Here is a 12,795-nt window from a genome sequence, read left to right as displayed (position 1 = left end):
ATTATGTTATTGCTCTTTGCTTCTTTCATTTGCAAATTGTTAAGCATTGTGTACAAACTGACTAGATGGATCTCATCTGCTTAGGTGCGGTATCGTTTGTATGGAGAATGGGAAAAGGAAGATGAGCGGATTCCAATGATTTTGGCTGCAAGACAGACAGCAAAGGTTTTTAAGTCTGCTTATTGAGACATGGACTTTTTCATAAGTGTAACCTGTTGGTGCTATGTCATCTTACCTTACTATAATTCTACAGTTGGACACCAGAAGAATCCTAAAACGACTTGCGAAGGAAAATTTAAAGCAGCTTGGTAGGATGGTGGCAAAACTAGCTCATGCCAACCCAATGACAGTGCTTCGAACAATTGTACTGCAGGTATTTCTTTTTCTGCATTATATTTTCATAATGTTTTGTGGGTCTATTTCTTCTAGAACAACACCATGTTCTGGGACCTTGTTATATGTTACAGATTGAGGCATACCGGGATATGATTACTCCAGTTGTAGATGCATTCAAGTATTTGACACAGGTTTGTATCTTCTTAATTGATTGCTAATTTTCTTCCTTCATTTTTCATTTTGGAAAAGATTCTGGTATTCTTGTTTTACCATATTAAATTTTAATCAGGCTGTGTGTGATCAGTGATGTTATTTGGAAATAAAAGTGACTTCATCAATCAGCTGTGTTCATGAAATATCAACATCTTCACGAGTAGTTCCATAATGCCTATTAAGGTTCTTGAATGTTAACCCCCTTATGAATATAAAGGTCCATTAGACATCTAGCTTGTGGATTGTAAAGTTTCAGTTGTAGGAACTAAGTTTTGTTTAAAGTTTCATAACCATAGGAATATAGGATAGGTGGAATAGGAATTATGATGTTTTTCTATAAATACATCTTTAAGCCATGTTTTAGACATAAAGGGCCTGTTTGGCAAGTCTTTTTGAGAAGGTCTTCTCGTAGCTCTGACAGTCAATAGACGCATTGAGCTTTTGACATAAGATCTGGGCAGCCCGAAGACCGTTTGGCAGACGCGTGTCTTTCCGTGCGTCACTTTGGGTCTTTCCGTGCGAGATTAAAATGTGAAAGACGTGAGAAGCTTCACTTGGAGATTCCCGAAATCAGCCCAAAATGGGCTTCATGCGTCTTTTCGGCGCCACGTCTTTTGGTGGCTAGATCTTCCATGTGCCAAACGGGAATAGACCGATTTTCGGTCTTCCCGGCTTGTAAACAGCCAAAAGACCACGCAAAAAAGACGCGCCAAACAGTGCCAAAGTTAATTGAATGTGGTTTTTTTGAAGTGGTGAAAATTTTCTGTGTTTCTTCTCAATATTAACCTTTGTTCCCTATTTTGCTCTTGTTTTTTTCTTCTATATCATCTTTCTTCTCTCATATTTCTTTATTTCACATGTAATATAGATATTCTAATTAGCAAATTTCTCCCTTCTCCTCTCTCTCTCTCTCTGCCTCTCTCTCTTTCTCTTTCTCTCTTCAATTTGCTTGGTTTTAACTTGTTCATTTTCTTCTTGGAGCATTTTTTATAATTTTTGTGCATGGTCAATTCAGATCCCTCTCAAATTTCTGCCTTCCTCATTATTGTTTATTGTAATATTTTTTTGACAAAAGGTAAGGTATTATGTATATATATATGTGTGTGTGTGTGTGTGTGTGTGTGTGCAAAAATTACAATACGCTGCACAATGAGACCATGTTCAGCAAACAGACAAATCTATAACTATAATTAGATACAAAAAGATTCCCATGATCAAAGACAGATCTACAAGGGTCGTTTTTCAAACTGCTATGACTTGCTGCCAATGAATGAGTTTTCCCTCATATATACTCGACGACAGTATCCTCTGAATTGTATTTGTCGTAATAAATTCATGCATTTCGTCTAATCCAAATTGACCAAATTAATGTCGAAGGCATCACTTCCCAAATAACCTTTCTTTTCTTGCTCAAATCCCACACTTGTCAACTCCATAAGAGAGCTTTCAAATTTGATGGTAAACAGAACTGCACCCCCATAGCACACCCTGTTTCATAGCTGCTTGTGAATTTGCAATGTATAAAAAGATGATCTACTGATTCTGACTCCACCCCACACATTTTGCATTTTCTGTCTTCTATCCCCATGCCTCTTCCATTTAAGTTGTCCACCATTGGCATTTTTCCAGTGTGGTAGTCAATAAGAAAAAGGCCACTTTCATAGGAGCTGCAGTTTTCCAAATTCTTTCCATTGGAAATCTGACTCTCTTTCAGATAGAGGCTTATAAAATGATTTCACCGAAACTGACCAGAACTTTCCCATCTCTATGGTCTTCTGTTTCTGCCTTCTCTTGAAGGTTTAACTGCATTTATTCTTTGCATCAGATCCGTTCACCACCTAATCTACTAAATATTTAAACCCTTCTAAAAATGGGGTTCCACTCACCTGACTCTTCTTGATGGAAAAATCTTCTTTAAGAGGTTGTTTTCCACCCCATATGTCCTGCCAAAATATCATTCCAGAGCCATCACCAACTTCAAATCTTATTCCTTTTCTGAATTCTTCCAAGAATTTCTGAATGCCTGTTCATAGTGCACGCTCGTAGGTTGCATTTGTTTTTGGAGGGTCCCAATCTCCTCCACAGATTATATATCCTAGGATTCATGGTTTTTATTCAACAAAATCCATTGCCTAGGCTCCCATTTAGTGCACACTCGTAGGTTGCATTTGTTTCTGGAGGGTTCCAATTATTGTTGTCATTCTATATTTAGCCAAAATTATTCTCTTCCACAGATTATATATCCTAGGATTCATGGTTTTTATTCAACAAAATCCATTGCCTAGGCTCCCATTAAGGCAACTAGGTGACAAGCCACTCCCCTGTTGGCTAGCCTTGCCTTGGCGCCTTGAAAGCAAGCCCACTTGGAATTTGTGCAATTGCAGCAAATTATTATGCTGGTAGAAGAGTATACAGCAAGATTTTATCGCTTGAAGTTCTATTTCAAATCTTAATTGCTTCAATCCTGAAATTGTTGAAGATTTGGGTGCATGAACAATAGAGCAGTGATGAGTATAAAGTTTTGTTCTGGAAAACCTATATTGATTCAACCGGACAAGCTAGAAGTCAGATTTTCTTTGTAAAAATTGTTTGAGAATCTTGATTGCTTAAGTGCTGAACTGTGAAAGCTTCATAGAATGATATTGTTGAAATTCATTTTGGTTCCATGCTGCTTGAGAAGATTTTGCCAAATGGATTGGCAGGGGTGGCGGAATGGGGGAAGGTGTATGGGGCTCATATTTCTCTTGCTATGGATGTTTCAGTGTCATTACATTATTTCCTTTATCAGGATCAAGGACTATTTAATTAATAGAAAAGAAGTGAATACAGATTACAACCATGGTCGAGTCAACAAACCATCCCTGTACAATCATGGCCAAATCAATAGATCATCTCTGTTCTTTCAAGAAGGCCATACTTGTACAATGATTTTTGTACCATCAATCTCAATGCTTTTTGGGGTATGACTGAACCGGTCAGAGGCCTGGGTCACGGTTCAACTGGTCCAACTGACCCGTCCAGTCTGGTTTTCTAAACACTGTATCTGATAATATTTTACTTCCTGGCACCATTTCCTTGATGGATTTTGTGGTGTCTTAGTTGACTTTTTTTAATATCAAGTTGATTGTTTTTTTTTTTTTTTTGGTGAGTCCCTACAGCGAAATTGGTCTCTTGGTTTCTTGTCTCTAAATGGAATTTATTTGCTGGACTGCAGCAATAGATCTGAGTGCTTCTGTTATATCCATTTTCATATTAAGTGAAATGAGTTTATAGATTTTCATTCTGAGTGTTCTTCAATTGATGGTTATGAAACATTACAGATAAAATTCTTATTTTCTGCCATGCAATTCTTTTTTTTTTCCTGTAACTATTCTATTTTATTCTACTTGATGCTGGAGTGACAATGATATTTTTCTTCACTGGTTGTATTCAGATTTAAGAATATTTTTGAGTGTTAGGTTGTTTCCTTTTATAGTGGGTTTACCACTTAGTTGATGCTTTCTTCTTTACTTGTCTAATTGTTTGTTTCTTTGCTTCTCTATGAAGTTTTTTTTAATTGCTTGTTGCATGGTATCTTTGCAAGTTTTTTTTCCCTATTTTTGCTTCCAAACTTATTTTTTATAATTTTCAATGCATTTCTGATTGTAAGTTGTGATTGTTGCTTTCGGTTGCTATATGTTCTTTTGACTGAGTAGATACATTTTTTTATGCAGCTTGAGTATGATGTCTTGGAGTATGTTGTGATTGAGCGGTTGGCACAAGGGGGCCGTGAAAAGCTAAAGGAAGATGGCCTTAATTTGTCTGACTGGCTTCAATCTTTGGCTTCCTTTTGGGGCCACTTGTATGTATTTTTTATCTCGTTTATGTTTACCATTTATATGATATCTGATGTGCAGTGCAAGATGGTTGTACATAATAATCATTGCCTTTTTTTATTTCTTTTTCTACGATTCCCCAACCCTAAATGACTGAATGATCTACTGCCTGATACATACTCAACCATGGTTTTGAAGGGCTATGAGGTGAGGTAGTAAGGCATACACCTTGAGGCAAGGCAGGCCAAACCACCTTGCTTCTATGGCTTCAAATGCAGTGTAAGAGTTTTACGGTCAATTTGTATTGGCTGTATGCTTCATTGCCTGACCTCTTATTTTATATAGACACATGCTTTAATCGGCAGCCATGCCAAAGATGATAGGACATTAGGTAAGGACTTTTATGGGCAAATGTATTGTTGGCTCATCAAGTGGGAATGCAGTTAGAAAAAAAGTATTATGATCCTAGGATTTGTAACATCGTGTCTAATATTTGGTTGAGAGTTGAAACAGAAGAGGTTTAGGTGAGAACTGAAGAAAATGGAGTTCTATGCAAAATACAAATATATAAACAAAGTCAATATCTTGTGCATTTTTTTTTCGTTTATTTATATATAAAGAAAGCCAATGATTGTGATCCATTTTGAGGTGGGGATTATTCCTCCAATTCTTGCATGTGTAATATTGATATCAAAACAATGTAACCATGCTTCCTTCAGGAATAAATTAAATTCATTTTTTATTTGGTCAGAAACCTACTCTTAGACTAAGTTGTAAACTTGGTTTCTGCTCTAAGTGAGTCAAAGTGAAGAAATGATTGTGTTGCAAGAGAGACTGGAATAGGCACCATCTGCCCCCTACTCCAGCCTTTAATTAATTAAGGGAAGAGCAGTGTATGACCAAAATGTCCATACTACAGTACACATTTAGTTTCTAAATGTGTACATGAGAGATGATGTCAATATTTAACAGGCAGTGAATGTTTGTTCTTTGTTTCACTTTGCGAAGTGTTATTGACCCATCAATATTTTATATGTATACTCTCTTTGAAGTTTATAGTTCTGTCAAAATTTAATTGATCTTTGTGCACTGTGTTTCTTATGGTAGTTTTGCCTGATGGTTATGGAGTATATTTGTTAATAGAGAAATGGAGGGGATAGGTGGAAGTGGGTCAGCCTAATTTAATTGGGGAGCCTGGACTCATTTTATATGTAATCATTCATTCTTTAAAATTGATGAAAATTGTCATAATTATGAGTAAATAAAGTTGTACCTGTAATATACAAGTAACCATGCAGATAACATTATCTTCTATGAGTTAATACCACAGTGATGATAGGGGTTGGTGACCTTTCACAATATTTATTAGAGGAATGTGCGGTGACTATGGGGTGCCATGTGGGAGAATTACCATTTACATAGCTCGGTCTTCCAATTGGTTCGAAGGCTTCTGCACCCTCTACTTGGCAGCCGGTTATGGATAGAATTAATTAGAAGTTGGCGGGGTGGAAAAAGGAATTATTTATCATTTGGTGGAAGAATTACTCTTATCAAGATTGTTCTTTCTAATCTTCCCATTTATTACTTATCCTTCCTCAAGATTCCAGCTTCATTGGCAGAGTCAATTGAGAATGCAAAGGGAATTCTTATGGAATTTGAAAGTGTGAAAGTGAAAGGATGAAGGCTTGGGCATTCAAAGGGTAAGGTTGTTCAACAAATGCTTATTGGGGAAGTGGTTGTGGAGATTTGGGAACGAGAGGGAGGCTTTATGGAGAAGAGTGGTTGCTTGTAAGTATGGTGCGGTGAGCTTTGGGTGAGATTTTAAGGAGGTAGCATCTTCTTATGGTGTGTGTTTGGAAGGGAATTATGAACTTTCATTCGAGATTTTTAAATTTTGTTTCTTTTAAAGTTGGGAGTGGGATGAGTATTATGTTTTTGACAGAAGATTGGATAGTGGTTGGTAAGCTGTGTGATATTTACCCAAGACTCCACAGGTTGAGTGCGAAAAGTATCTCACTTCCTCAATTGTATGAAGTTGGACAAGGTGCTGTGATTTGGCATTCCATCTTCAGAAGACCGTTACTTGATAGAGAATTTGGAGGAGTGTTTGAACTTTTATTGAAACTACATGCAGTTGAAATGGAGGTAGATGGGTTGGATGCAAGATGGTGGGAGGCTAGAAGGAATGACATCTTCTTGGTTAAATCCTATTACAAAGCGATGGCAAGGAATCAGGGCAAGAAATCTGAAATTAAGGGAGCTTTGGGGGAGTCTGGTTCCTCAAAGGGTTGAAGCTTTTGCTTGGTTGGTTTCATTAGACAGCATTCTTAATCAAGACCATCTCAGAAGTAAAGGGATTCAGATACCTAGCAGGTGCCATCTTTGTGAAGCTGATGCAGAGGACGTGCTTGATCTTGTTTTGGTTGCTGCTTTACAAAGTTTATTTGTGGGTTTTTCTTCAGTCTTTTTAGAGTTGAGCTTTGGGTACCTAGATCTCCCAAAGAATCTTTGAAGGTCAGTCGAAGTAAGGAAGTGATTTGCACAGTTGCTGGGAAGAGGATCTTGGATTGGATTCTGATTCTACCAGATTTTGCATGGTCTCTAAAGAGTCATTTGGTTGCAGGTTTTGGCTGTCCCTTGATTTGGAATCTGAGGAACGCTGTAATGTTTTCTGTTTCTTATTTTTTATCTGTTTCTTTCTTGTTTTAGTCGGGTGATTTCTCATCACCTCATCGCTTGTAATTTTATGAAAATTTTAATGAGATTCCTTTCTATTTATTATAAAAAAACCATAGTGTGGCTATTTGCACATGTTTTGTTGCTGCTTTTAGGATCTAATGTACTTACCATTCTTTTTCCTTCCTCCCCCCATCCTTTGAATTGCCCATTAAAATTTTCACAAGAAAACCGACTAAAAGTTATGGATGGGATTAATAGTGTACACAAATACTTTGGACAGAAATGCATACTTTAGAATTATACTTTCAAACATTTGCTGAAGCTATTGGTGCATCCTTTGCAGGTGTAAGAAGTACCCCTCAATGGAGTTAAGGGGTCTTTTCCAATATCTTGTGAATCAGTTGGCAAAGGGGAAGGGAATTGAGCTTGTTCTTTTGCAGGTCTTGTTATTTTTTTCTCTTTTTCCTTTTACATTTGAGGGGTCTGCTACTTATAACATATTTTTTTAGAAGCTTCATGGATTCTGAGTTGTGTCTGAAACAGGAGCTCATTCAACAAATGGCCAATGTCCAATACACAGAAAACATGACAGAGGAACAATTGGATGCAATGGCAGGGAGTGAGACACTGCGGTATCATGCTACTTCTTTTGGAACAACAAAAAACAACAAGGTGCATGCTGGTAACTTATATTGTGCATGAAAATGGTACTCAAAATGCAATTGTGGAACAAACAAGCACTACTTTATATCTTGACATAGATATTGATGCAGGAGCTGAATAGTCAAAATTGGAGTTTTGTGAAATTTTATGTATTTCTGTATTTTTCGATACTGGGGATAATTTTGCCATTTTACAAATTTTCTGTAGGGTCCAATAATAGGGGTTGATTGTCTATTTATAGTTTGTTTATGTTTCAAATTTTAGAGTCATTGCATAAGTAGGATTAGAGTTATTGAGTCTTCTTTGAATAGGATTGAATCTAACAGTTTGACTCCTAGGATTATTATGAGTTTAGAGTCTATTAGAGTCTATAAATATGTATGGAGTATGGACGTCTTACACAAAGAGCAATGAAGTTTATTGAGTTTTTCTTCAGCTTATGCTAATTATGGTGAGCGTTTCGCATACCCTAGAGTGATTCTAGGCACCCTGTAAATGATTCTGAGTACTTTCTCTCTTCTTTCTCTCCCTATTTTCTATCTTAGTCCTTCAAGAGGCCATTACAGCCATCAACAGCCATAAATTTTGATCAGAGAAGACCATTCAACATTTTCTAAGGACTAGAATTGAGCTGGTCCTACATCAGTTTGGTACCAGAGCTAATGGTTTATTCACTATGTTCTCACAAAGTGACTGATTCTATAAGCATAGGGTATCTTCTAAACAATCGTACAGGTCTAGAATCAATGATGATTGGATTTTTGAACCATATGAAGGGTCTTTGGTTGACTTATTTGGGAAGATGGTGGAAGCAAACAGATCTAATAATGTTGACTATGAGAGTAAGATTTTCAAAGATGTTAGTAGAGAAAGGGAAATACCATATTTCAAAGGAGATAACAATCCACAAACATTCTTTGATTGGGTTGCTGAACTAGAAGAATATTTTGATTGGCATGATATGTTTGACAAACAAAGGATTAGATTTGCATGGATGAAGCTGAAGGGTCATGCTAAAGTATGGTGGAGAACTCTTGAGCAGCGACTAGAAAACACTCAAAATAGAGGTGATAATCCTATTAGTATCAGTGTTTTAAAAGGCGTGGGAGGCGTACGCCTGGAGGCGCGCCTCTGGGCGAGGCGCTCCCAAAACGCCTTGAGGCGTATGGCAAAGACGCTGACACCTTTGAGGCATACGCCTTGGGTGCAAGAGGCGCACACCTCGCACTTTTTTCTTAAGGCGTGCTAGAGGCGTATGCCTCATGCACATTTGATATAAAAAGGCAAAAAAAAAAAAAAGAAAAAGGAAAGGAAAAGAAAAAGAAATAGAAGTAAAAAAGAGAAAAGGGAAGGGAAGAAAAGATAAGGCGTATGCCTCAAGAAAGCTCGCTTCGCTCGCCCTCCTCCGCTTCGACAAGACCCCCCCCCCTTCAACTAATGTTATGCATCTTTATTCTTCTTAATATAAAAAGATTTTTATTAAAATAAAGAAAAAATGAGATCCCCCCTTCCTCTTCATCCTCCTCCTAACCCCCCTTCTCTTAATGAGGCTTATGCCTCCTTGTGTTCGGGAGGCTTACGCCTCTTGCATTCTGAACAATGCCTCACGCCTCTAGGTAGTGGAATGCCTCGCGTCACATCTCCGCGTTTTAAAACATTGATTAGTACATGGGCAGAGACGAAGAGGTTTTTGCAAGAAAAGTACATCCCATTAGGATTGAGTCTAACAGTTTTGACTCTTAGGATTATTATGAGTTTAAAGTCTATAAATATGTATGGACGTTTTGCACAAAGGGCAATGAAGTTTATTGAGTTTTCTTCAGATTATGCTAATTATGGTGAATGATTCACATACCCTGGAGTGTTTCTAGGCACCCCGTGAGTGATTCTGGGTATTTTCTCTCTTCTTTTTCTCCCTATTTTCTTTCTTATTCTTTCAAGAAGCCATTACAGCCATCAACAGCCATAAATTTCTGATCAAAGAAAACCATTCAACATTGTCTAAGGAGTAGAATTGAGCTGGTCCTTCATCAGATATGGGTATTTTCTCTCTTCTTTTTCTCCCTATTTTCTTCCTTGTTCTTTCAAGAAGCCATTACAACCATCAACAGCCATAAATTTCTGATCAAAGAAGACCATTCAACATTCTCTAAGGAGTAGCATTGAGCTGGTCCTACATCAGATATGGGCTGTCAAGACACAATCGTCTCCAAACTTAACAAATAAGGAAACGTGTAGTTTGTACATATATGCACTTATGTGCATATAGTCCGTTTCAGGTTTCATTAGCTATCCTTGAAATGCCATGATATATTCTGTGGTTGGTGGTGAGTTGGCATTTGAGTAGCCATACTTATTTGCTGAATAAGTTGTTGGATGTGATGCATTTTCTCTTGTTTATATCATCTAGAATCAGATATGGTATTGACAGAGGCAAATAAATGGTGTTTTAAGGTAGGGTAGGAAGAATTGAATGTTAAGCTGGGAAATTGGGTTTGAAAAAGTTCCATCTTTTATTTTTCCTTTTCTTTTCTTGTTCTTGCTTTTGGACAAGTGGCAAGTGAACTAGGTTTGCCAACTTTTGGAGATCCTCAGATCCTTCATATAATGCATGCATCTCATAAGACTGAGCCATTTCTTTATGCTCAAATGGGTATTTTTGATGATTAGGATCATGCATGTTGCCATGCTTTTAGGCTGTCAAAGTGTCTTTGAAATACTCCACTGTGAAAAAGGTTTTATAATTTATGTTGCTTTTGATTTAATAGTTGTAGAGATAAGAAATTGTCTGGATGAAATAGATTTGCTAGCATATAGCTTAGTTAGATGGATACATCACGATTTATTTTGCATTTCATTAAAATAGCATTTTCTGAAGGGCTGGGCATGGGTGCTCATCACTATGTTTAATGCAAGTTCTTTAGAATACAGATTTCTTAATATATTTAATTGCAATATGTATGAGCATATCTGTTAGCATGCCAACCAATAAGCATCAGAAAATTAACTATTTGGTGCTTCTGCAGGCTTTGATAAAATCCACAAACAGGCTGAGGGACTCATTACTTCCAAAGGAGGAACCTAAGTTGGCAATCCCTCTTTTGTTGCTCATAGCCCAACATCGTTCTGTGTAAGCCGATAAAGCTTTTCTTTCATTCTTGTTTCTATTTTCCTTCTAAAGATTTATGCGCAGACACACATCACCCTAATTTTGTTGTTGAGACGGGGAAGTTGAAAACTGTTGACTGCCATTCTAGTGAAAATACTGTATAAGCAGTGTGTTGAAATTGTGCATAATTGTTCTATGCCTTTCAGGGTCATCATGAAATCAGATTCACCGTATATTAAGATGATTAGTGAGCAGTTTGATCGTTGCCATGGAACCCTTCTTCAGTATGTTGAATTCCTTTGTAGTGCACTATCACCAGCTACAGCCTATGCTCAGCTAATCCCCACTCTTGATGATCTTGTCCACAAATACCATCTTGAACCTGAGGTATATGCATTTATTTCTTTCTTTTCTCATTCCTTTTCCTCTTTTCCCCTCTTATTTTTCATAATGTTTTAAGTTTTTTATGGATACTAGCAAATGTGCACGTGCTTTGCATGTGACAATTTTAGATGGCGATGATGATGATAATGATAGTAGTAATGTATGTCTAAATTTTTTCATTTTTTTTATATTTGTGTATAAAAATAATTCTGATTACATTTATTTTTTGTTTAATATAATGAATATATAATATTAGAGATGTGCCCAAGTGTTTTCTACAAAAGTATTTTTTCATAAATATGTTATTTTTTTATATTTTAAATTTATTATTATTAAATTATGATATTGAGGGTTGACAAATTTGACCTGGAAGGTGGAATTGTTGACCTGCAACTAAACAGGAAAAGAATTTCATTTTTCGGTCAGTTTTAATTTTTTTTGTATTTTGTTTTCAATATCAATAAAAAATTATTGTTTATCACACATTTTTTCTTTAGTATGTTTAATATTAAATATTAGGGATGTGCCAAAATTAGAGAGGGACCAAATTCAAAGAAAGGGGTTATCTTATTTAATTAATAGTAGTATCGATTATATATATATATATATATATTCAAAGAAAGGGGTTATCTTATTTAATTAATAGTAGTATCGATTATATATATATATATATATATAGATTATAGTTATTTTTGTTGAAATACTATTTTTATTTCGTTATAATTAGTATAATAAGATATACTATATATATTGCGGGTCATATAAATACTACATAAACATTTTTTACAATTATTATTACACTTGCATGTGGTGGATAGATGGCTAGCTTTTAAGTTTTTAAAATAAATGATCAGGGGTAAAGTCTCTTAACTCACATTTTCTTTAAAATACATGTGTGTTAAAGTAATATATACGTTAAAGAGGCAGAAATAAATGCAAAAGATGGATTAATTGTAACAAGACAATGCATAGAAGTAAGAATTTTTGGGTTCAAAGTCTCATCACAACCATTTAGTTTCTATTCATGTTGTGTCCCGGACGGTTTCATAAAGCCTGGACTGGTTCATCGGCTAAACCTGATGGTTAGCTGGTTTTTCATGAATTTCAGGTATGACCGAACTGGTCAAAGGCTGGGGTCCCAGTTCAACCGGTCCGACTGGACGGTCCAGTCCGGTTTTCTGAACAACAGTTCTAACATTTTGTGGCATTAATACATCTTCTCTGGTTGTGTTAGAGATTAGTTAACTAAATATATATAGATAGTTAACAAGCTTTTGGACACAAACCTAAGCTAGGAAATGACAAGGCAACTAATCCGGATTTTATGAAAACAACAATTTAAGATTTATTATGAATTTCTGATGGGGTTAATTATTTAATAGGGTCATTTACTAGCACACCCCATATAGTTGCATGGATTTACTTAAACCTATCCTGTACTTTTCATTTTACTAAAACACCCCTTATAGTTTGTTTTACCATCTGAAACTTGTAAGTGATCTTTTATCAAAAAAAAATTGTAACATGATCACCTAAACTGAATGGAAAATGTTCAAGGGCATTGGCCCATTATTGTTTATTCCAAAATTACCCCCT

At 36.2% G+C, this 12,795-nt stretch overlaps 1 protein-coding gene across 3 annotated transcripts in view; it reads left to right on the top strand.

Annotated features, from left to right (window-relative positions):
- The window catches only part of THO2, a 75,452-nt gene that overhangs the window by 38,585 nt on the left and 24,072 nt on the right, over positions 1-12,795 (top strand). For all 3 annotated transcript variants that reach the window (XM_088985910.1, XM_088985909.1, XM_088985911.1), the window contains 8 exons: positions 85-165; positions 254-373; positions 468-527; positions 4,263-4,390; positions 7,387-7,483; positions 7,587-7,715; positions 10,733-10,836; positions 11,022-11,202. In XM_088985910.1, the coding sequence (XP_088842036.1) occupies positions 85-165; positions 254-373; positions 468-527; positions 4,263-4,390; positions 7,387-7,483; positions 7,587-7,715; positions 10,733-10,836; positions 11,022-11,202 (900 nt within the window). The remainder of the gene's footprint in view (positions 1-84; positions 166-253; positions 374-467; positions 528-4,262; positions 4,391-7,386; positions 7,484-7,586; positions 7,716-10,732; positions 10,837-11,021; positions 11,203-12,795) is intronic.

The sequence above is a fragment of the Nelumbo lutea genome, chromosome 4 (genome assembly GCF_056320005.1).
Source record: "Nelumbo lutea isolate HS-2025 chromosome 4, American lotus-T2T, whole genome shotgun sequence".
In the NCBI taxonomy this organism is placed as follows: domain Eukaryota; kingdom Viridiplantae; phylum Streptophyta; class Magnoliopsida; order Proteales; family Nelumbonaceae; genus Nelumbo; species Nelumbo lutea.
Note: the sequence above shows the minus strand (reverse complement) of the source record. Positions and strands in the feature narration are given on the sequence as shown.